We start from the raw sequence: 24447 nt of genomic DNA, 5'->3' as shown, positions 1-24447 counted from the left end.
TGAACACACATAAGACATGGCAGAATGTGTAGAATTGAAGGAAACTAGCTTTAAAATAGCAAGAAAATATATAGTTATACAGAATGGTGTGTTACGTTCCATTGAATACTATGGCTCTTCTTCCACAGAGCTAGTTACTGAATGTTGTACACTTTTAGAATAAATCAAATGATGCCAGTCAGCATAGAGTAGGTGGTTGACTTGACTATCACTTGAAGATTCCTATGCTGACTGTGGTACACTTCAATAAAATGATGACCCCAAAACATTATTGGTCATTGACTATTAGCTATGGTAAAACGGTAATACAACACCATAATGTTAAGGAAACTACATTCTATGTAGCATTGAAAGCTGTTACAAGATCCCAAAGTAGTCAGCCACAAAATAAAGTTAATTATACAGTGTATCTACCCTTGGAACATTGGTCAGAGTCTATAATACTCATTACCAAACAGTCTGCAGTGTATCTACCCTTGGAACATTGGTCACAGAGTCTATAATACTCATTACCAAACAGTCTGCAGTGTATCTACCCTTGGAACATTGGTCACAGAGTCTATAATACTCATTACCAAACAGTCTGCAGTGTATCTACCCTTGGAACATTGGTCACAGAGTCTATAATACTCATTACCAAACAGTCTGCAGTGTATCTACACTTGGAACAGTGGTCACAGAGTCTATAATACTCATTACTTCAGTAAGCTTTGTAGCTATTCTCCATCTACGCCTATTCTTACAATCTCTTGACTTTAAAACCGTAGAGCCAATGAATATATTCCCTTTGTAAATGCTTAAGTTATTCATTCTAATGTCATATTTTTCTTGTTCTAAAAAGCAGAGGTAAAGAAAAAGGCCTAAACATGCAGTGTGTTATTAAGCAACTAAAATGTAGTAAATTACACAGTTTGAGGAAGCTTGTTCTGTGCCATTCTCATGTATTTACATGTATTACAGGAATGCTCAGATGCTAGAAGACAACAGTAGCGTCATACCAGTTGAAGCTTATACAGCCCTTATATACTGTATGTGGAGAAGAGAACTTAAAGGTTTTAATACCACTTAGACATTCCAGGTTAGATGCCCGTGAAATGTAAAAGTCTTATGGAAAATATTTAATAATAATACCTTGATACTGATAGAGCAGACAGCATATTAAAGAGTTCTGTCTTTTTCATTGTCGTCATATTTTGGTAAGAGAACAAAGAAACAAACCAAAAAAAATAAAAAATTAGAGCAAAAACAAAAACATGAAGGCTTTGCTTCTACATTCTTAAGCCATTATTCGAGGTGCCTTTTTCATCCAGAACAAAAGACTGGACATTAATCCTAATCATATAACAAGAACAGTTCTACAAAAGAAGAACAAATAAATAAAACAACAGGAAGCCATTGCTGTGGTCCAAATCAAACAATGCCAATACCTCCCTCTTGTCCCCATTGAATCATAGTTATACAGTATGTCCCCCACCCCGGTCAGATAATTCAAATTCCTTCACCCTTCTTACAGGTTTAGCCCCACCCCCAAACCCCATTAGCCACCCCCCTTACAGGAGCATTAGACAGTAAACAGCCACCATCTTGCATTTCTCATTCACATTTATACATTTTTGTTTTTGAATGCTTTTATTTTCTATGGTGATATGTCTGAAATAAAGCTTTACATAATTTCAGTTGTGGGAAGCATCTACCTTCAGCCAGATAACCCTGACACACATACCTAGAATGCTCTTCCTCTCATCCTCACTGTTAAGACAAGTTGAGGTGAACCTTGCTGTTCCTGACAGCTAACGCACAGCTCGGATTCACAGGAGGTTACAGCCAACAGTGCTGTGCCTTCAGGCTCTCTTAAAATCTCTACACACAGTACACAAACATTTACTCCCATTCATACATAACATTGGCAGAGCAACATCCCAAAGCGTTCACACTATTCGAATGACTGATTTCACAGGCGAGAGGAGAAAGTAAAAATCACAGCCTATCAACAAATAGCAGACGAGACTAGAGGTTTACTTTTGCACACCTTAAATAAGGGACAAAATGACGTAACAGTATAATATGTGAGACTACAGTCATAGTGTCCATGAGAAGTGGTGGAGGTGGTTTGTATAGTTAGCGCTTGTAGCTTGACCTGCAGAGTAAAGATAGCAGTACCGGTGACCTGTATACGGAGGTGAAGACAGATTGATCTCTGTGTAGCCTGAGTGAACCGTTTTCTGGCCGTTTTTGACTTCTGAAAGAAAAATCTCTAATCCTATAGTAAACTTATTTCTATACACACAACACAGATGTTAGCTAACCAAACGACAATGTGTAAACCCAAATGTCATCAAGAGAAGAATGAGGACCGTTGCAGATTATGACACAGCAAACAAATGGAGAATCTCCTGTGAATCTCGAGTTCTAGTATACTGTCCTATGTGAAATGAGAACGCTAAAGACAGCAGCGCTCCCTACCAGGAATGTCAGTCTCCTACAGTAGATAGAACTGGATCGCAGAAGTCAATGACCAAGGGATCTAATGACACACAACACAACAAACCCGTTTGCCCTCTTGAGTCAGTTTCAAGGCTTTAAAAGGAGCATTCCATAAGAAATGCACCTTTAACTGTCGGGAACTACCAACAGGGCTGAACTTCTGTCTGACCACACATGCAAAATCCCCATGAAAAAACAGACACATAAAACATACAGTGATGGATCTCCATGCTCACTATGGAATGACCCAAATGGAGAGAGGAGGGGTTAGCTCAGGCTAGGTTGGTTTTATACTGTAACCTTCCATTGGTACTGATGGTGGTGCAGTACTGTCTGGATACAGCGATCATTCTCTCCCACTGGCCGAGTAGGAGAACTGGGGGAAGTGTGGTCTCCGCTCGTTGTCCATGCAATCCATCCCGTCTTCATCAACTGGGAGGGACAAACAGGACATTACTCACTTCAATCATGCAATTCAACCTTTTTACAGTGATTCTATTTAAGCCTCTCTGATGCTCTAGTGAGCATGTTTAAGGCCTAGATTCATTTAGATCAAGCGTTAACTAGCAATAGCTGACACCCTCATCGCTGATGTTTTGGCACTGTCGGAGGTGTAACTGCGCTGGAGCTGTCAAATCGGTGAGCAGCTGCTCTTGTGATCATTGTCACGAAGCCACACCCGTCCCACTCGAGTTAGAAGTTCATAACGAGAAGGTGTAGGCTATATAGAAATAATGATGCTCAAATTGAAAATCATTAAACAAAATAATGAAGATTTATATCAGCCAGGTGTAGATTACATCATATTTCAGTGTTCGAATTTGTGAACGACCCACTGGGCACAACGCGTCATTTCAACGTGGATTATTTGGTTGAGCCGTTGATCAATGAGATTACAACCTTCACTGAGTATACCAAACATTAGGAACACACTTACTAATATTGAGTCCCCCCCCCACCCCCTCCCTTTTGCTCTCAGAACAGCCTCAACTCATCGGGGCATGGACTCTACATGGTGTCAAAAGCGTTCCACAGGGATGCTGGTTCATGTTTACCCCAATGCTTCCCACAGTTGTGTCAAGTTGGCTGGATATCCCTTGGGTGGTGGACCATTCTTGATACACACAGGAAACTGTTGAGCGTGGAAAAACCCAGCGGTGTTCTTGACACAAACCGGTGCAGCTGGCACCTACTACCATACCCCATTCAAAGGCACTTACTGTGCATTCGGAAACTATTCAGACTTCTTCCCCTTTTCCATATTTTGTTACGTTACAGCCTTATTCTAAAATGAATAAAAAAATTATAGGCCTCCCAAGTGGCACAGTGGTCTAAGGCACTGCATCACAGTGCTAGCTGTGCAACTAGAGATTCTGGTTTCGAGTCCAGGCTCTGTCGCAGCCGGCCGCGACCGGGAGACCCAGGGGCGGCGTACAATTGGCCCAGCGCCGTCTGGGTTAGGAGAGGGTTTGGCCGGGCAGGGATGTCCTTGTCCCATCGCGCACTAGCGACTCCTGTGGCGGGCCGGGTGCAGTGCACGCTGACACGGTCGCCAGGTGTACGGTGTTTCCTCCGACGCTTTGGTGCGGCTGGCTTCCGGGTTAAGTGGGCATTGTGTCAAGAAGCAGTGCGGCTTGGTTGTGTTGTGTTTCGGAGGACGCACGGCTCTCGCCCTTCGCCTCTCCCGAGTCTGTACGGGAGTTGCAGCGATGAGACAAGACTGTAACTACCAATTGGATACCACAAAATTGGGGAGAAAAATCCTCAATCTACAAAAAAAAAGAGACATTCACATAAATATTCAGACCCTTTGCTATGGGACTCAATTGAGCTCAGGTGCAACTTGTTTCCATTGATCATCCTTGAGATGTTTCAACAACTTGATTGGTGTCCACCTGTGGTAAATTCAATTGATTGGACATGATTTGGAAAGAAACACCAGAGACCTGAAAATAGCTGTGCAGCGACGCTCCCCATCCAACCTGACAGAGCTTGAGAGGATCTCCAGAGGAGAATGGGAGAAACTACCTAAATAAAGCTGTGCCAAGCTTGTAGCGTCATACCCAAGAAGACTCGATTTATTTCAGCTTTTATTTCTTTCATCACATTCCCAGTGGGTCAGAAGTTTACATTCACTCAATTAGTATTTGGTAGCATTGCCTTTAAATTGTTTAACTTGGGTCAAACGTTTCGGGTAGCCTTCCACAAGCTTCCCACAATAAGTTGGGGGAATTTTGGCCCATTCCTCCTGACAGAGCTGGTTTAACTGAGTCAGGTTTGTAGGCCTCCTTGCTCGCACACGCTTTTTCAGTTCTGCCCACAAATTTTCTATGGGATTGAGGTCAGGGCTTTGTGATGGCCACCCCGATACCTTGACTTTGTTGTCCTTAAGCCATTTTGCCACAACTTTGGAAGTATGCATGGTCATTGTCCATTTGGAAGATCCATTTGCGACCAAGCTTTAACTTCCTGACTGATGTCTTGAGATGTTGCTTCAAAATATCCACATAATTTTCCGTCCTCATGATTCCATCTATTTTGTGAAGTGCACCAGTCCCTCCTGCAGCAAAGCACCCCCACAACATGATGCTGCCACCCCCGTGCTTCACGGTTGGGATGGTGTTCTTCAGCTTGCAAGCTTCCCCCTTTTTCCTCCAAACATAATGATGGTCATTATTTTAGTTTCATCAGACTAGAGGGCATTTCTCCAAAAAGTACAATCTTTGTCCCCATGTGCAGTTGCAAACCGTAGTCTGGCTTTTTTATGGCGGTTTTGGAGCAGTGGCTTCTTCCTTGCTGAGCAGCCTTTCAGGTTATGTCGATATAGGATTTGTTTTACTGTGGATATAGATACTTTTGTACCTGTTTCCTCCAGCATCTTCACAAGGTCCTTTGCTGTTGTTCTGGGATTTGCACTTTTTGTACCAAAGTACATTCATCTCTAGGAGACAGAACGCGTCTCCTTCCTGAGTGGTATGACAGGTCTGTGATCCCATGGTGTTTATACTTGCGTACTATTGTTTGTACAGATGAATGTGGTACCTACAAAGTACCTGCAAAAATCACTGACGCTGGAGAGTCATATCTCCCTCACTAACTTTAACCACCAGCTGTCAGAGCAGCTCACAGATCACTGCACCTGTACATTGCCCATCCAACTACCTTATCCCCATACTGTTATTTCTATCATTTATTTTGCTCCTTTGCACCCCAGTATCTCTACTTGCACATTCATCTTCTGCACATCTATCACTCGTGTTTAATTGCTATATTGTAATTATTTTGCCACTATGGCCTATTTATTGCCTTACCTCCCTTATCCTACCTCATTTGCACACACTGTATATAGACTTTTTATATTGTATTATTGACTGTATGTTTGTTTATTTCATGGGTAACTCTGTGTTGTTTGTGTCGCACTGCTTTCCTTTATCTTGGCCAGGTCGCAGTTGTAAATGAGAACTTGTTCTCAACTAGCCTACCTGGTTAAATAAAGGTGAAATAAAAAAATAAAATAAAAAAATTGCTCCCAAGGATGAACCAGACTTGTGGAGGTTTACCATTTTTTTCTGAGGTCTTAGCTGATTTTTCCACTATGTCAAGCAAAGAGGCACTGAGTTTTAAGGTAGGCCTTGAAATACATCCACAGGTACACCTCCAATTGACTCAAATTATGTCAATTAGCCTATCAGAAGCTTCTAAAGCCATGACATAATTTTCTGGAATTTTCCAAGCTGTTTAAAGGCACAGTCAACTTAGTGTATGTAAACTTCTGACCCACTGGAATTGTGATACAGTGAATTATAAGTGAAATAATCTGAATGAAAAATTACTTGTGTCATGCACAAAGTAGATGTCCTAACCGATTTGCCAAAACTATAGTTTGTTAACAAGAAATGTTCGGAGTGGTTGAAAAACAAGTTTTAATGACTCCAACATTAGTGTATGTAAACTTCCGACTTCAACTGTATGTTTACATTTGCAAACATTTCTAAAAAACAGTTTTTGCTTGGTCATTATGGGGTATTGTGTGTAGATTGAGGCTGTAATGTAACAAAATGTGGAGAAAGACAAGGGATCTGAATACTTTCCGAATGCACTAGAAATGTTTTGTCTTGTCCATTCACCCTCTGATTGGCACACATACACAATCTGGCTCAATTGTTTCAAGGCCAAACATCCTTATTTGACCTGTCTCCTCCCCTTCATCTACACTGATTGAAGTCGAATTCCAGGAGCCGCTTGTGAATTTGACAGCCCTAACGCAGCAGTTCCACCTCCAACACTGCTAAAACAACTGCTATGCGGCTAGCGTGGCTCTGATACAATCTAGCCCCAAAATAAAACATGATCATCTAACATATGGAAAGACATTGTTACACCACTTGCACATCTAACATAGCCTGAGTAAAGTGTCAAGTGACAGTGTCTCACCTTTTAAACATTAGCAAAAAAGAACAATAAGAAAAAGTTTCACTCACATTTTTCAGGGGGAGTTATTGTAATTGTCTGTGCCGTGAATTCTTCGTCAAAATACCTGGTATCTGTCTCTGACGACACCTGAGGTTTGAAGGGCGGTATCAGCTAGGTAGGAGGGGAGGGAAACACACAGCACTTGTGTCACAGAGGTGTTGCAGCACACAGGCAGGACTGGAGGCAACGAGTTTACACCTCCCACAATGCATTTCACCTCCCTCTGCTACCAGGGTTGCATCATCTTAGGAGTACACTGTGTCTGTGATGGTAAAGCACTGAAAGAGCAAGGATAACTTTCCTCTATCTAGACAATGAGTTAGCAAACTATGATCAGGAATGCATACTGGTGAGGGGCAAAGAGCAGGAGTCCTGTAGGACTCCCAACATGATTCTACAATATGAATGTGTACATATTATAGAACTGGTATTACAGGCATTACCTTCTTATCATAAACATCTTGCCACTCGATTCCAGTAAAGAAACTATGTCCCATGATTTCTTTAGCATCATCTGGACCTCCTCCAAGCCTGTGAAAAGTAAGCATCACAATTTATTCAAAGGTTTGTCTGCCTCCAAGACATTAGTGTTACAGTACTTTGAATTTGATGAATAGATATGATTGACTTGAAGCTTTTTAAAGCTAGCAGGGTTGGGGTTAACTGAGTGTAAAACTGAATTGACCTCAACCCTGATAGTTAGTTTAAATAGAGCTAGTGTATAGTCACTTCCAATGGGGCATTATTGGATGGTGAGCAGTGCTGCTTGGAGTCTGGCTGGCCAGGGTGTGTATAGTATAGCTGGCCTATACCTTTTGTTGGGGTCCTTTATGAGTAGTCCTGACAGCAGTGACTTGGCGTCTGACGACAGCGTGCGGGGGAACTTGATGTCCTCCATGAGGATCAGCTCAAACAGCTTCTCATGGTCCTGGTTGTAGAAGGGTAGCCGACCGCACATCATCTCATACATGACCACGCCCAGACCCCACCAGTCCACCGCCCGGCCGTAGTCATTGTCCTCCAGCACCTGGACAGACACACAGATCATGGAATAAGAACATATTATCAATATGAACTGTATGGTATCTCTATGGGACAGGCACTAACTCCTCTATTCAACATTGCAGTTCAGAGGAACAAACTGCTGCAAACTGGTCCGATCACCCCTGCCAACAACACACACAAAAACACGAAGCACATCAACTTTGTTATTTCGCCAAGTGTTTTACATACAACCGACTTCTGACGCAAAGTTGGTTAACAAACGACCTGGTGGACATTTGACCCCTGCGAGTTTCTGTTTCCAGGTCCAGCTGGTTTACTATGACTAACACAAAGCCCTATTCCACAGTACGGTGTTCCCGTGACATGAGAACCCAACAGCATCATGCAGTGGCATCACTACATAGACTGCGATGGCTGTCACTCTGCTGCTGCGTGTCACAGATGCCCCTGTTGGCCAAGCCAAGTGGCTGGCGCTGGAGGCCCTACCTGGCACGGGCAGACAGGAAACGCTCCTGGATGGACATAGAGGGCCTCGCCATCATGATGTGACCCGCTGGTTCAAGGGCAGCCTCACCAGAGAGAGAGGTGGATACCTGGCTACGGGAAGCATGGAGCCAGAGGAGCCACGTCTGAATCAAAGCCTTCTATCTGGGCTGCTGTCCTAATACACAATCAACCTGCTCTTCTCCTTCTCTTACATCGTCTCCGGTGTGCTGCCGTTCACCTTGTTGAAAAAGCGAGGGAGGAAGAGAGATGGAGGGAGTACAGGCTCCATTTCAGACCGTCGCTGAGGAAAGGCCTAATTAATATGACTACCTAACGACAAGTGGCGCTGGAGAGAGGCCAGTTAAGCATATGCTCTGAATCTCTAGAATAATAATGTCTTGTCTCTAATCTTAATGGGAAGCAGAACCTGGACGTGTCAACGCAATGATCCGCTGTCTTAAAGAGTAGTCCTAACCAGAAAATATCAACCAAGACAACATGACAACCTCCAAAAAACATTCTGAGTTTCTGGGCCCGTATTCATAAAGCATCTCAGAGTAGGAGTGCTGATCAAGGATAAGTTCTGCCATTTAGATTATATTGAAGAAGACGAGGACCTGATCCTAGATCAGCACTCCTACTCAAGACGTTTTATGAATACAGGCCCTAATCACTAAGAATTCAGTTAGACTGAACTTTAAATGACTGAAACAAGTTACTGTGTTTGTACACTACATGTAATCCCAAAAAGCTGAGAATTATCAAACTAAATAACACTGGAAGCAAATTGCTGGTAATAACACGTATTGAGCTTATCAAGACGGGCAACCGGCTGGATGGAAATCAGCATCACTGAGAGAAACAGTGGTACAGTCAAAGATGAACTATTCATGGGTTTGAACATAATGCTGGAGGGATAACACTGGATTACCAAGTAAAAACCTGAGGAGGAATGCTACCACGCACACCAGATGGAATATCCTTCCCCCTCATCAAACCAAAAGTTAGGAGAAAAAATAGTTACATGTTTAATGCCGTTTCATCACCTAGGGCCAGAGGTGTGTGTGTGTGTCTGTACATATGCATATGTGTGTACATATGCATGTGTGTGTGCAGGGAGAGCTGGGATTGGGAGTTTGTCCTGGGACTGTAGCAGGAGCAGCTCGGGTGCAGGCAGGGATGCGATTAATACACACAGAGCCAGTTGGGGTCCCCCCTGTTCCAGAGCCACAGGCAGAGAGGCAAGCCTGGAGGGGAGGAACAGGCCCCGTTCGGACAGCCATGTGGCGGGGCTGCTGCTCCCAGGACTGACTGGGGCCCTTGGCAGGCTTGGCTGGGCAGGGACAGAGAGAGAGAGCCTTTGGCTCCACCAGCCCAGTTACCCAGCGGGGCACAGGGAACAAACACACAGCTCCGCCCGCCCAGCCTGCCCTAGCTTGTGTACACACACATAAAGAAACATAATAGGCTAAATGTACATATACACATGGCGCATAAATGTGCATTGAAACACTACAGTATAAACAATTTAATATATTTTTACTACCGTTATCAAATCATTTGGTTATATCTTCCCAAATGTTTTAACCTGCACATTTTTTTTACTTTGTAAAAAATACATGCATATCAAAATGAGAGAGATGTCACTGAGTTATTTCAATAAGGCTAAAGTAACCAAAACTAGGAGAGTATGTGTTACAAATGTATTATTAAGAAAAAATATTTTTGGTATTCTCATTTGCCCTTTTTTTAACAAGGCAAATCAAATATATTTTACACAAACAAAAAGAAAAACTATCTAAATTTCATTTTATAACCCCAAAGCATTGGAATATTTTAACTTCCCTCTTTTAAATCCCAGCTACTTTGCATGTCTGGAACTTGGCGCGGAGTGTGTTCTGTTATTTTTACACCAGTGCGGCGGTATAGATTTCCAGGTTTCCCAGCCACCTTCTTCCAACCTCCCCCATCTGCCACCATCTGCCTCTATTTAGCATGTACTTTTTTGTGCAATCACATACTCTTGTGAAAAATAACCAACACTCAAATCATCTCCTGGCACAGCGGAGGGCCTTAGCAAAACAAAATCCAGCGCCAAATTGTCCTCCATACTTTTTTAAGTGGGATCTATGCCCCCGTCTATCCCCTGCCTTTCTTCCCCCACCCGACCCACAGTCCTCACTCCTCTGCACTTCATAAATATGCATTGTAGTAAAAACCTGAGACCATAACGTTGGTCATGTTTAAGCATTGGTTAAAGGGGGAAAAAAATGGTTTGCAATGTGGTACGTTTTTAAATGTTTTTTTTGTCATTCAGAAAGGACACCAAATACTTGTTATTGAGTTGTAAAATATTGTACATCTACTTTACTGTTGTTAATGACCAGAATATAGCAGTTCGTTATTGAACATTAAAGTGACTACTTAAAGCTAGAATCTGCAGTACCCCGCCTCCGTTTTGGTGAAAAGCTGAGAGATGCGCCTGGAAAGATGTAACCATTCAAAAATTCATACACAGAGCTATGGATGCAAGTGCCCTCCTTGATATCAAAATTATAGTTTTAACTAGGTTATGAGGATATACAGTGTTTGTTTACATTTACATTGTTTACAAACATTGGAGTAAAACAACTTATATTTTGGGTTCTGATGGGGTACGACAATTGAACTAAGTTCATGAGGCATTTATAAGGTCTATTGTTCAAGAATCAAAGAGCATATATCATTCATTTATAAGTCCAAAAATGGATGTAGCAACTAAACATTCTAGCTTTAAATAAAGAGAGAAGATAAAACAAATCGGCCAATGAGAAATCACAGCAGAACGGTGTTTGATATAACTAGATTCCTCAATTTCAATCTTACAACTTCACACATCCACTTGTTTGTCAGCCTGGCGCCAGGGACAGTGTCTCCTATAGAGCATGTGAGGGGGTTTACATTATGCTCACTGTGAGAGGCAGTGTGAGTCCCAATGGCGTCATTAGCTATGGGACTCTGCCATGAGGATGATGTAAACCTGCTGCCATAGCTACAAGCATTATTTGGCAGATGAATCTTAAAGTCTTGGCCATAAATAGGCTACAGTATCTCAATAGACTGGTTATTGTAGTGGGTTTATGATGTTTAGTTCTAAATCAAAGTGAACTGGGGTACACAACTATAATAATGATGTAGACCTAATACAATTGAGTTCTAATGCTCGGGTGAGTTTTGTACTGTATGTCAGGGGTTTGAAGGGGTGAATATACCAGACAGGGAATGTGGGTTTAGAAGGGACCGTACTGTACCTCTGGAGCTAGGTACTCCGGCGTTCCACAGAAAGTCTTCATTGTAGCAGCATCTGTGATTCCTTCCTTGCAGAGCCCGAAGTCTGTGATTTTGACGTGTCCGTCTTTGTCTAGCATTAGGTTCTCCAGCTGCAGGGGAACAGGAAACAACTTTGAAAGCGCTGAAGGCCAAGCCAGTGTGTGGGCAGGACAATGCCACAAGGACAGACAAGCACTGCAGTGCAACACAGTTAGAAAAACAGGCTTATAAAAGCCCAGGGATGTACTGCAAACTCAACGACTCTGACAACACATACTGTATTGCTGAGCTGCACAAGAGAAGGCAGTCTGTGATTCCTCTCTATGTCCCCCAAGTTTATTTGATAATTTCAAGTACACAAGAAAATGTACTGTCTGCCTCTGCCTCTACTCATGTCTCAGCCAGTAAAATGTGTTGTGGAGACACTTCACATTGTGAGGGAAGTTGAATAGTCTGACCAGAGTCACGTTAATAACAAGGAGGAAAGTAAACAAGTCTCCTTCTTGTTCACAGTTCCTAGCAGATGAAGGGAAAGAAACCTCAAGCTAGTCAAGCCGTTCAACCTTTTAATTTTAACGGCAAACGCTTCTTTTTTCATGTTTCAGGCAGGCTTGGGCCAAGGCTGTAAGCGAAACGCTGTGTCATCTTTCACACACCCGAGAGAATTTTGATGTTTTTCAAAAAGCCCCTCTCTCCCAAAACTGAAAACTCTGGAGCTTTTAATACATTCCCCACATCCCGTGCCACTCGCACAGGATAATGGGCCACATTAGGTGAGGGAAACAACAACTTCCCAAATATCTGATTACTTTCCCGCTTTTTTTGTTTACCTTGAGATCCCGGTACACAATCTTGGCGGAGTGCAGGTAGTCCAGAGCGGAGACTATTTCGGCACCGTAGAAGCGCGTGCGGTCCTCAGAGAACACCCGCTCTCTCGACAAATGGAAAAACAGCTGCAGGATAAACAGCAGGGACAGGATTGCAATAATTACTGATTTATTGGAGGAAATTAACACAACATAAACTGCCTCCCATCGCCATATTGAGATGATGGATGGTGGGGCCCTTGGAGGACGCCCGGCGAACTTAGACAGCAGCTGGCGCATCATCCCCATCTCTCCACCGGGTAGCCGGCGCGGCCTGTTAAATCAGCCTTTTAATCAATACACCAATCTTGTTAAAGGCAATCGGCGCCGCTCATGGGCTAACATCCCATTAAAGAGGCCGGCGCCCTTTTCTGCAATCATCTTTTCATTTTTGAAAGAGTGAGTATGGGAATACCCTCTCCTCCATTCTCTCTCTCTCTGTCAGATGTCAAGGCTCTCTGTAATTTCTCTGCCATCCCTCTCCCCCTCCTGTCTCCCTGCCCGAGCTCCTCTTGTACAAATTACCCAGGAGGACACGGGGCGGCACATCTTCCATTAATTGTTGAGGGAGGTTTGCATATGGCCGCTGGGGCGGTGCTAACGGCCTGCCTGATCAGCCTGACCAGCCTGACAGGTGGGGAGGAGAGGGGAGGTGTGGGGTAGAGGGGGGACTATGGGTGAGGACAGGTGGGCCTTCATCAGAGCACTGGCAGCTGTGAATGCGGCAGGCAGGTTTGTAAAGATGAGGGAGGGAGGCAGGCAGACAGATCGACCCACTAAGGTGAGGGGGTTCTGGGTTGGAGCTGGCTGGACTGATGGAGGGAGCAGGTGATGTTTAGACTGAGGGAATGAACGCAAGATTGCAAAGCATCCCGATTAAAAATGCCGTAAATCGAAATTTTTGCGAATCAAAAATCATTTCAGAATGTCATTTCAGTAATATCACCCATAGGTGTGTTCAAATGGACATAAATTGGGAAAAGGTTTGGAATGGTGACAGGTGGAGACCAGTTTGCTGGAAGCAGAAAATATCCAACTTTACCAGAGAGAAATACTGTGGAAGCGACAGAAGAAATGTATTAGACCATGATACACTCATACAATGCTCATTGGTCAATCTGAATTATTTCAGTATAGAATGATCCTGCAAACTCAAAAGTACAACAGTAATCTTACACTCCACAGACAGGACCTACACAGGACCGACCGTGTGCTGTACTCCTCTGTGTGTGAGTGTATGGGTAACTTTAGAGAGAGAGAGAGACAGAGACCGAGACACAGAGACAGAGTGAGAGAGAGACAGACGGAGAGAGAGAGCCACAGACAGAGAGAGAAAGAGAGGACAGACAGAGATACTGGTACTAGTCAGGGCTTACCTCTCCTCCATTCACATATTCCATTACAAAGCACAGGCGGTCTTTAGTCTGGAAGGAATACTTCAAAGACTGAAACAGGAGGAACAGAAACACAACCATCAGCTCCACAACCTGAGGATGGTTTTCACACCTAGCACATATGTATATTCTTGTTGTTTTTCAGAGAGAAGTAAGTTTTCTATCCAGGGAGTACACATTAAACAAAATAACAGTTGCTCTTTGACTCTCTTAAGCCTTGATTGCAGATGTGAGAGAAGTGAAACAAGGTGAAACGTTACCGTGATGTCATATGAACCTTAATTGTTTTGCTGCATGTGTGTGTGTATGTGTGTGTTTTTGCTTGTGTGTGTTTTGCAGCGAACAACAGCATCTGGAGTATCACTGAAATGACCTCTCAGTGATGTCTTGTCGACAGATGTAAAGCTAGACTTGGGCTGTTCATTTCTAACAGTTTATCCACTGCATTATAATGAGTCTCTGGGGGTTCAGGTACATATAGGCTCAATATGCTGCTAACTGCTTTTGTCTATTGTATGCATGGGTACATGTGAGCGTGCGTGCATGCATGCCTTTGTGTGTGTGTGTGTGTGTGTGTGTGTGTGTGTGTGTGTGTGTGTGTGTGTGTGTGTGTGTGTGTGTGTGTGTGTGTGTGTGTGTGTGTGTGTGTAGGGATGCGTACTCACAGTTAGGAAAGGGTTCCTGGTGCTTTTTAATACTCTGCTCTCTGTGTGTGTGTGTGTGTGTGTGTGTGTGTGTGTGTGTGTGTGTGTGTGTGTGTGTGTGTGTGTGTGTGTGTGTGTGTGTGTGTGTGTGTGTGTGTGTGTGTGTGTGTGTGTAGGGATGCGTACTCACAGTTAGGAAAGGGTTCCTGGTGCTTTTTAATACTCTGCTCTCTGTGTGTGTGTGTGTGTGTGTGTGTGTGTGTGTGTGTGTGTGTGTGTGTGTGTGTGTGTGTGTGTGTGTGTGTGTGTGTGTGTGTGTGTGTAGGGATGCGTACTCACAGTTAGGAAAGGGTGCCTGGTGTTTTTTAATACTCTGCTCTCTGTGAGTGTGTGTGTAGGGATGCGTACTCACAGTTAGGAAAGGGTTCCTGGTGTTTTTTAATACTCTGCACTCTGTGTGTGTGTGTGTGTGTGTGTGTGTGTGTGTGTGTGTGTGTAGGGATGCGTACTCACAGTTAGGAAAGGGTGCCTGGTGTTTTTTAACACTCTGCTCTCTGTGAGTGTGTGTGTGTGTGTGTGTGTGTGTGTGTGTGTGTGTGTGTGTGTGTGTGTGTAGGGATGCGTACTCACAGTTAGCAAAGGGTGCCTGGTGTTTTTTAATACTCTGCTCTCTGTGAGTGTGTGTGTAGGGATGCGTACTCACAGTTAGGAAAGGGTGCCTGGTGTTTTTTAATACTCTGCTCTCTCTGTGTGTGTGTGTGTGTGTGTGTGTGTGTGTAGGGATGCGTACTCACAGTTAGGAAAGGGTGCCTGGTGTTTTTTAACACTCTGCTCTCTGTGAGTGTGTGTGTGTGTGTGTGTGTGTGTGTGTGTGTGTGTGTGTAGGGATGCGTACTCACAGTTAGGAAAGGGTGCCTGGTGTTTTTTAACACTCTGCTCTCTGTGAGTGTGTGTGTGTGTGTGTGTGTAGGGATGCGTACTCACAGTTAGGAAAGGGTGCCTGGTGTTTTTTAACACTCTGCTCTCTGTGAGTGTGTGTGTGTGTGTGTGTGTGTGTGTGTGTGTGTGTAGGGATGCGTACTCACAGTTAGGAAAGGGTGCCTGGTGTTTTTTAACACTCTGCTCTCTGTGAGTGTGTGTGTGTGTGTAGGGATGCGTACTCACAGTTAGGAAAGGGTGCCTGGTGTTTTTTAACACTCTGCTCTCTGTGAGTGTGTGTGTGTGTGTGTGTGTGTGTGTGTGTGTGTGTGTGTGTGTGTGTGTGTGTGTGTGTGTGTGTGTGTGTAGGGATGCGTACTCACAGTTAGGAAAGGGTGCCTGGTGTTTTTTAACACTCTGCTCTCTGTGTGTGTGTGTGTGTGTGTGTGTGTGTGTGTGTGTGTGTGTGTGTGTGTGTGTGTGTGTGTGTGTGTGTGTGTGTGTGTAGGGATGCGTACTCACAGTTAGGAAAGGGTGCCTGGTGTTTTTTAACACTCTGCTCTCTGTGTGTGTGTGTGTGTGTGTGTGTGTGTGTGTGTGTGTGTGTGTGTGTGTGTGTGTAGGGATGCGTACTCACAGTTAGCAAAGGGTGCCTGGTGTTTTTTAATACTCTGCTCTCTGTGAGTGTGTGTGTAGGGATGCGTACTCACAGTTAGGAAAGGGTGCCTGGTGTTTTTTAATACTCTGCTCTCTCTGTGTGTGTGTGTGTGTGTGTGTGTAGGGATGCGTACTCACAGTTAGGAAAGGGTGCCTGGTGTTTTTTAACACTCTGCTCTCTGTGAGTGTGTGTGTGTGTGTGTGTGTGTGTGTGTGTGTGTGTAGGGATGCGTACTCACAGTTAGGAAAGGGTGCCTGGTGTTTTTTAACACTCTGCTCTCTGTGAGTGTGTGTGTGTGTGTGTGTGTGTGTAGGGATGCGTACTCACAGTTAGGAAAGGGTGCCTGGTGTTTTTTAACACTCTGCTCTCTGTGAGTGTGTGTGTGTGTGTGTGTGTGTGTGTGTGTGTGTGTGTGTGTGTGTGTGTGTGTGTGTGTAGGGATGCGTACTCACAGTTAGGAAAGGGTGCCTGGTGTTTTTTAACACTCTGCTCTCTGTGAGTGTGTGTGTGTGTGTAGGGATGCGTACTCACAGTTAGGAAAGGGTGCCTGGTGTTTTTTAACACTCTGCTCTCTGTGAGTGTGTGTGTGTGTGTGTGTGTGTGTGTGTGTGTGTGTGTGTGTGTGTGTGTGTGTGTGTGTGTAGGGATGCGTACTCACAGTTAGGAAAGGGTGCCTGGTGTTTTTTAAGACTCTGCTCTCTGTGTGTGTGTGTGTGTGTGTGTGTGTGTGTGTGTGTGTGTAGGGATGCGTACTCACAGTTAGGAAAGGGTGCCTGGTGTTTTTTAAGACTCTGCTCTCTGTGAGTGTGTGTGCCACTTCATCCTGTGGGATATAAGGTAGTGAATAGAACACTGCTTCTGAGACAGCGCAGCATATGAATATAACAGTAATTTCTTTATAGAACGTCATTCAACTTGCTACCAGTAGGTTTAGTTTGATGAAGTAATTAACATGGAGTGAAACGTACCTTTGCAATAATGACTTCTTTCTTCAAAATCTTCATTGCATAATATTTCCCGTTAGCCTTCTCTCTCACTAGAATCACTTTACCAAAAGTGCCTTTTCCCAGTAGTTTTAAGTAGTCAAAGTCATTCATTGTCTGAAAGAAACCGTAGGTCAAGTCAGTGCAGTTATAATAGTTCTAGAAAGCAGAATTTGTGTCTGATTTTAGAGGACTGATGGGAAACTTAACACATCATTTAACAGCTCCGCAAAATGATTCTATCCGTGTTTCTGTATCAGTCAATCAGGATATGTCTCCCGTGGTGTGGTCATCCTTTAGTCAGTGGAGCTAAAGAAGACACTTTGAACCAATGGCTTCTTGCCACTGAAACACTTCACGACGTGTTGCTTAGAATTTGTATGTTTATTTAATTTCATCCCTTAGGTCCCCGTGCGGGATGGGATTGGGATGTAACTTCATTCTGTATGTATCTATTCATGTTTGCTGACAATTATTATCACAAAAAGTCAGTGGTCCAGATGTATCTCTTACCTTCCGTTTATGGTGGCTGGTAGAGGTGTCCATCTCCTCCAGCTCTCCGATGTTGTCCATCTGAGCCGTGGGACTGCATTGGATCCTCTCTTCCTCCTGTCTTTGGAGTTTGTCTGCTACTATCTGGATGGCCTCCGTCCACTCATCCCTGTTTGCAGAACACAAACCTCTAGTTACAGATGCGGTCAAATATATCGGCATCCTTGCACTTTACTATGGCTTGCGATGGAGCAGAATGTTCTGTTTCTCTTTTCAAAACTGGTTGAATGGCAATTTTTACCCAGTAGGCAGCTGCAACTTACCACGTGATAAATTACACAGTAAATGACTTGCCTCCAACCAAGTTAATTTGAATTTGAAATTATTTATATATATTTTTGTCATGTGAAGTTGGAAATCAAACAAATACACGTGTGAACACCAAAAGTGTTTTCAATTTCAACTGATTTTAAAAGAAATAGGGGATCTTGCAAGGGTACTAATATATTTGACCGCAACTGTAGGTAGTGTGTCTTAACAGTCTATAGTCTGGTTAGCCCTGTCCACTTGTCCCTGTCAGGATATGTACACCTGTAAAGTTACATATACAGTATAACAATAGTCTGGAGTATGGATAGCCTATTTTAACTCATACCATACAGCAGCTGTAACACAGACACATGAACAAACTTCTGCATGGTAACAGTGATATTTCACAATGAAATGTAGCTACTTGTTTGACGTCTAATGTGACACCATTATGCATAATCAATGACATTCTGCTATGTTAAGAATGATCTATAGACAGTGCAATATATTCATTACACCTTCACAATGGGGTAAAACTAGAACTTTCAACAAAGGCTAATCTATGCAATCATCTATGTAATCGTCAATGATCAGTCGCTTTAAAACAAAACAAATGTTCACAAATTAGTTTATGTCAATGGGAACTACTGCGTGTTTGCAAATGGCTTTACCCCCCATTGGGTTTTCATTTGTTGTGCTGTACAACATCTGTTGCATTAAAAGAGTGATGCATTTGGATTTGTGAGCACGTGTGTATTTAATGATGATGAATATATCCGTGTGTGGTTTGTGCTTCCCTCTGGGCTGTACTGCTGCTACATCAACATTCCACAGGAGGGGATCGTTAGCATTTGGAAACTTTCATTTACAGTACGTTAATCTCTCATGGACCGATTCTTGTGGAGAAATGAAACGGTGAGAATCTGTCAAGGTTCACGTAGAATTATATGATTACGAGCAGCAGTAGTAGTTCCTGGTTTTGTTTTTTTGTCATTGATTATTTGGACGAATCAGGATTGGGGAGAAGGCGATGCTTAAACTCGTGCGGTGATTTTCAAGCCCGTGTGCAGATGATAAACGGTTTCCACTAGATTCCACATCCACAGTCAAAATTGGCTATATTGTAAAAATTCATGAAACCAAAAATGTCCTTTCGGGCCATGATAAATACAGGTGAAATTAGCAGAAGGAAGGGGTTTGAACTAGAGTTTCCGTTTGCGAGGGAGGAGACTTCGCTTCCTTCCTTTACACAAAGGTAATCACAACTGTTAATGGTATTCCCCCTAGAAGTCAAACAGGACATCTAGCACATGTGGTAACCTGATAAAACAAACAACATTTGACTCACAAAGTAGCATCCGTGTGGGTTTTTTTGTTCCATGTTTTGTTTGGACTTTGAGAGGCCCATATGTTACAATGAGGGATTGAACAAGATGCAAATCCATACCTACACAAAAAGACTCTTTCTGAACACCTTTTCCCAGCTTCACTCAGGTTTCTGAATATATCGGATGTGACTCCGAACAAGGGCAAAGAAAAGTTGTGTTCCATTTGAACAATCAAACGGCACAGTGTACACATAAAAAGCAACGGGAATCCTCTCAAGGTCGTGCAGATGAATGCGAGCCGAGCCTCTCTCCCTACCCCCTCCGTTTTTTTTTTAACGTATAATGAGATTTTTTCGCTAATGAGAGATAATGGGCCTGACTACAGTCGGGCGACGTGCCAGCTGGTGCCTCCCCTCTCCTCACTCGTGGGCCTGCCAATGCTGGGCCCTTGCCAGGCGGGTACAGTACAGTAAAAGTTGCTGCCAGCCAGCCAGAGACACAGTACAGTACAGTGGCTGTAAGGTTTAAGACAGGAACTGGAAAATACGTTTAACCTTTCCTCTTAACCGCTGGCTGCACTTCCCCTCAACCCCCTGGCCTGTCTAGTGAGGCTACAGCTCAAACTCAAATTCTCTTCACTTCACCAGCAGAAAGTAGAGTTTAAGACCATAACATCTGCCAGTGCTACTTCCTCTACCCAGCTCTGCTCCGTAGCTCACTCTCACAGGTCGCTGCCTGCAGTTGCCCGTTCCCCAGAGACAGAAGAGAGGATCGTCTGTGTGTGCCAACTGTGAACAGGCACAGCTTATTATCTTAAGTCTTATGGGCAAACACTGTTCTTTCTGGAGAGAGATAAACATCTCAATTTCCGAGAAGAAGAGCAGCTGGAGAATTTATGCCAGTGCTACTATACTTGAAAGGTCTCTTTTCTAGCCTACATACAAACCCCCCACAACCCCCTCTGCTGATCACCTGGTTGGTTTTACTGGAACGGTAAATGGAGCATGTATGATCTGTGTTTTCTATCCATCTTTGTTAAATGACACACTGCTCTAATTTCAAATGGATTTGAAACTGAGGACAAATATGTTTGTCGCAGAAAACGTTCACACAAAATTATCTCTGAAATACCATTTAGTATAAAGTCATTTCATAGTCATATTATAGGCCAGTGATGGGCAACTGGCGGCCCGCCACCGCAGATCAATTTCATTTTTGGGAGGAGGGAACTCAGTCGGGGTCTCAACTTAATGTTGTGAGGTAGAATACACAAGGTGCAATTTCGAAAATTGGTTGTGTATCAGCATTTTCTGTCTTGTTATGTCAATTAGCCATGTCAGCTAAACATTTTTAGATTGGTAAGTTAGTCTACCCTGCTATCTAAACATGTAGTAATCATGGTCAAATTTTTGACCGGGGAACCCCATTGATTTTGTTAGTCATTCTCACTCAGATATCATATTCAAAACTGCAAACATTTCTATCCACCCTATGGCAAAATTTGTAGAATTGCAGGATTCTTCAATTTCTTCTATCCGCTGGCAGGAGGGCCCCCAAAAGGCTAAGGCCGACTCTGACTACATGTGTAGGTATGGATGTGGATACGCAGACCAGCGAGTCACTGCAGCCCCTCATGATGAGTTCATATGTTTTTGTGGCCCCACTCCCATCAAAGTTGACCAGCCCTCTTATAGATTATCATAGTAAACCATCAATTAAAATAGAACAGGTGAACAATTTATCTCAGTTTTACATGACCTCCTGACTTGAGAGCTACACTATGACTTTTCATAGACGTACTGTTTTCATAGACGTACTGCTTTCATAGACATACTGCTTTCATAGACGTACTGCTTTCATAGACGTACTGCTTTCATAGACGTACTGTTTTCATAGACGTACTGTTTTCATAGACATACTGCTTTCATAGACGTACTGCTTTCATAGACGTACTGCTTTCATAGACGTACTGTTTTCATAGACGTACTGTTTTCATAGACGTACTGTTTTCATAGACGTACTGTTTTCATAGACGTACTGTTTTCATAGACGTACTGGGTAGAGGAAAAGCAGTCAGTTGGCCATAGATAAGCAGACTAAGGACTGAGCCTACCTTTCCTCTGGCGTGTCCACATGGAAGGTCCTCTCTATGACGGTGGTCCATTGTAGACATCTGATGATGAATGTGTTGGGCTTTGGTCGTTCTGTCTTCATCAGTTGGCATTCTGAGACAGAGAGGACAGATAGAGAAGCGTCTGTGAATATTCAGATTTACTAGATGTCAAATGTTGTGTCTGAGCTTCAGTTGCTGATAGGGCTGGGAATTGCCAGGGACTTCATGATACGATATTATCACGATACTTAGGTGCCGATATGATATGTACCGTGATTCTCACAATTCTCAATGTATAGCAATTTGATACTGCGATCTTATTGCGATTTGATGTTCCAAACATATTGCTCACTATAGTGTCTGCTGTAAAGGGACAATAGAGAGCCATGAGGAAATTCGTTTTGAAATAAAAGTGCAAATAATGTGTTGGCTTACTATTTTTTTTTTTTTTTTAAAGATGGGGAACAAGTTATAGGATGAGAAATACAGGAGTTTTGGCATAGGTACAGCCGATTACCGCTAGCTAACGCTACCTACAGTAGCTAATAAAACTAAAACTAAATTAAAACATTTACAAATCAATACTTGGGAGTCAAATATCAATATAATGTCATCCAAAAATAATATTGCATTATGTAACTGTAAAGATTTTTTCCCCAATCACTAGTTGCTGTTGATACTAGTTAATTGTGATGAAAGAGTAGGTTAGCTTTGTTATTGGTTATGTACATACACTGAGTATACCAAACATTAAGAACACCTTCCTAATATTGAGTTCCACCCCCCTTTTGCCCTCAGAACAGCCTCAATTCGTCGGGGCATGGACTCTACATGGTGTCGAAAGCGTTCCACAGGGATGCTGGCCCATGTTGACCCCAATGCTTCCCACAGTTGTCAAGTTGACTGGATGTCCTTTGGGTGGTGGACCATTCTTGATACACACGGGAAACTGTTGAGCGTGAAAAACCCAGCAGCTTTGCAGTTCTTGACACAAACCGGTGCGTCTGGCACCTACTAACATACCCCGTTCAAAGGCACTTAAATATTTTGTCTTTCCCATTCACCCTCTGAATGACACATACAAAATCCATGTCTCAATTGTCTCAAGGCTTAAAAATCCTTCTTTAACCCGTCTCCTCCCCTTCATCTACACTGAATGAAGTGTATTTAACAGGTGACATCAATAAGGGATCATGGCTTTCACCTGGATTCACCTGGTCAGTCTGTCCTGGAAAGAGCAGGTGTTCCTAATGTTTTGTACACTCAATGTAGATGGACTGTACTGCAGCAAACACAACACTTCGCACCAAGTTAAAGCTGTCTCATTCCATGCAGGAACACACACAGCCAGATGGGGCTTCAAGCCAACTGTGGAAAAGTTTTGCAATGTGCTCCACTGTCACCGCTACAGCAGCTATTGGGGACAATGTTCAGTCAGATGACAGCTGAAACAGAGTGTTGAGCCTGTACGTGCCAGTAGGTAATGACTTCCCTCCCTCAGCTGGCCTCATCTCTGCCGCCACCAAACGGCGGGACGGCCTAAATATAGGCGGGAAGGTTAATGACGACACGGCTAAGGTCGCAGGCGCACTCTACCTCTTTCTTCCTGCTCCGCTAATAAAATGGAGTCTCCCACTGAGCGCAGAGAAAACAAGGTCATGACGGAGTTCCAGTAGGTAGTAGCGCTGGACACAACATAGTCATTTAAGGGGGAATACAGACAGAGGAGATTGTTTTGCTTCAGCTAAACATACTAGGAGAGAGCTCCAGCAACTGTACTGCCATCAATCAATAGGCATTTATATTGGAGTGTTACTGTAATATGCATTCAGATTCATTTCCCTATTCTGAAATCCCTAGTGGGATAGGGCCACCACCTACACTACTGTCACTATTAGTTCATCAGTTTGCATTCTTGTTATATAACATTCTATCCTCATTTGAACTCTCCACGTATTCATGTACTTCAATTTACCAAACTATATTGAAATGTAATTAACAAGTGGTATATATTAGAAACATGGGGCTCTGGAGAAGGAAAATATTCATCAGGGACCATAGCATTGTTTTCTAGTCATTTAGGTGAGTTATCTGAGACATACTTAGTGTTTGACATTAGACTGTAGCCTGTTGGTCAGGCAGTGTTTGACATTAGACTGTAGCCTGTTGGTCAGGCAGTGTTTGACATTAGACTGTAGCCTGTTGGTCAGGCAGTGTTTGACATTAGACTGTAGCCTGTTGGTCAGGCAGTGTTTGACATTAGACTGTAGCCTGTTGGTCAGGCAGTGTTTGACATTAGACTGTAGCCTGTTGGTCAGGCAGTGTTTGACATTAGACTCTAGCCTGTTGGTCAGGCAGTGTTTGACATTAGACTGTAGCCTGTTGGTCAGGCAGTGTTTGACATTAGACTGTAGCCTGTTGGTCAGGCAGTGTTTGACATTAGACTGTAGCCTGTTGGTCAGGCAGTGTTTGACATTAGACTGTAGCCTGTTGGTCAGGCAGTGTTTGACATTAGACTGTAGCCTGTTGGTCAGGCAGTGTTTGACATTAAACTGTAGCCTGTTGGTCAGGCAGTGTTTGACATTAGACTGTAGCCTGTTGGTCAGGCAGGCAAGTAGGCAGGCAGGCAGGGAGTGTCTCAGGCTCTGTCTGTCTGTCTGTCTGTCAGTGACAGTATCTCTCCCCACGCTTGGGACGGACAGACAGGCAGGCAGGCGGGGCTGCACCATTCCATTTCACTGGCCCATTTGACTACAGCAGCCAGCGTCCCAGCACCACCTGGCCTCCCAGCTTTGGACAACAGATGTGGCAATACTGTAGTGCTGCCAAGCCAGCCGGGGCCGGATGTATGGCCACCCTCTCTCCCCCAGCCTTTAGATTAAAACCTGGCCGCGCTAGCTTCCTGACGGATGGAGAGAGAGAAAGCAAGAGTGAGAGAGTGAGAGAGGAGAGAGTGAGAGAGGAGAGAGAGAGAGTGAGAGAGAA

At 43.6% G+C, this 24447-nt stretch overlaps 1 protein-coding gene across 1 annotated transcript in view; it reads right to left on the bottom strand.

Annotated features, from left to right (window-relative positions):
• Positions 1 to 1564: 1564 nt before the first annotated feature.
• The window catches only part of akt3a (v-akt murine thymoma viral oncogene homolog 3a), a 75457-nt gene continuing 52574 nt past the window's right edge, over positions 1565 to 24447 (bottom strand). Inside the window, exons 4-14 of the mRNA XM_038974635.1 lie at positions 21463 to 21574; positions 17734 to 17881; positions 17206 to 17337; positions 16995 to 17060; positions 14000 to 14068; positions 12588 to 12710; positions 11739 to 11867; positions 7770 to 7984; positions 7401 to 7488; positions 6966 to 7068; positions 1565 to 2916 (exon numbers count right to left, since the gene is read on the bottom strand). Of these exons, the coding sequence (XP_038830563.1) occupies positions 2831 to 2916; positions 6966 to 7068; positions 7401 to 7488; positions 7770 to 7984; positions 11739 to 11867; positions 12588 to 12710; positions 14000 to 14068; positions 16995 to 17060; positions 17206 to 17337; positions 17734 to 17881; positions 21463 to 21574 (1271 nt within the window). The 3' untranslated portion in view covers positions 1565 to 2830. The remainder of the gene's footprint in view (positions 2917 to 6965; positions 7069 to 7400; positions 7489 to 7769; positions 7985 to 11738; positions 11868 to 12587; positions 12711 to 13999; positions 14069 to 16994; positions 17061 to 17205; positions 17338 to 17733; positions 17882 to 21462; positions 21575 to 24447) is intronic.

The sequence above is a fragment of the Salvelinus namaycush genome, chromosome 35 (genome assembly GCF_016432855.1).
Source record: "Salvelinus namaycush isolate Seneca chromosome 35, SaNama_1.0, whole genome shotgun sequence".
Lineage (NCBI taxonomy): Eukaryota > Metazoa > Chordata > Actinopteri > Salmoniformes > Salmonidae > Salvelinus > Salvelinus namaycush.
This window is presented reverse-complemented; position numbering and strand designations above follow the sequence as displayed.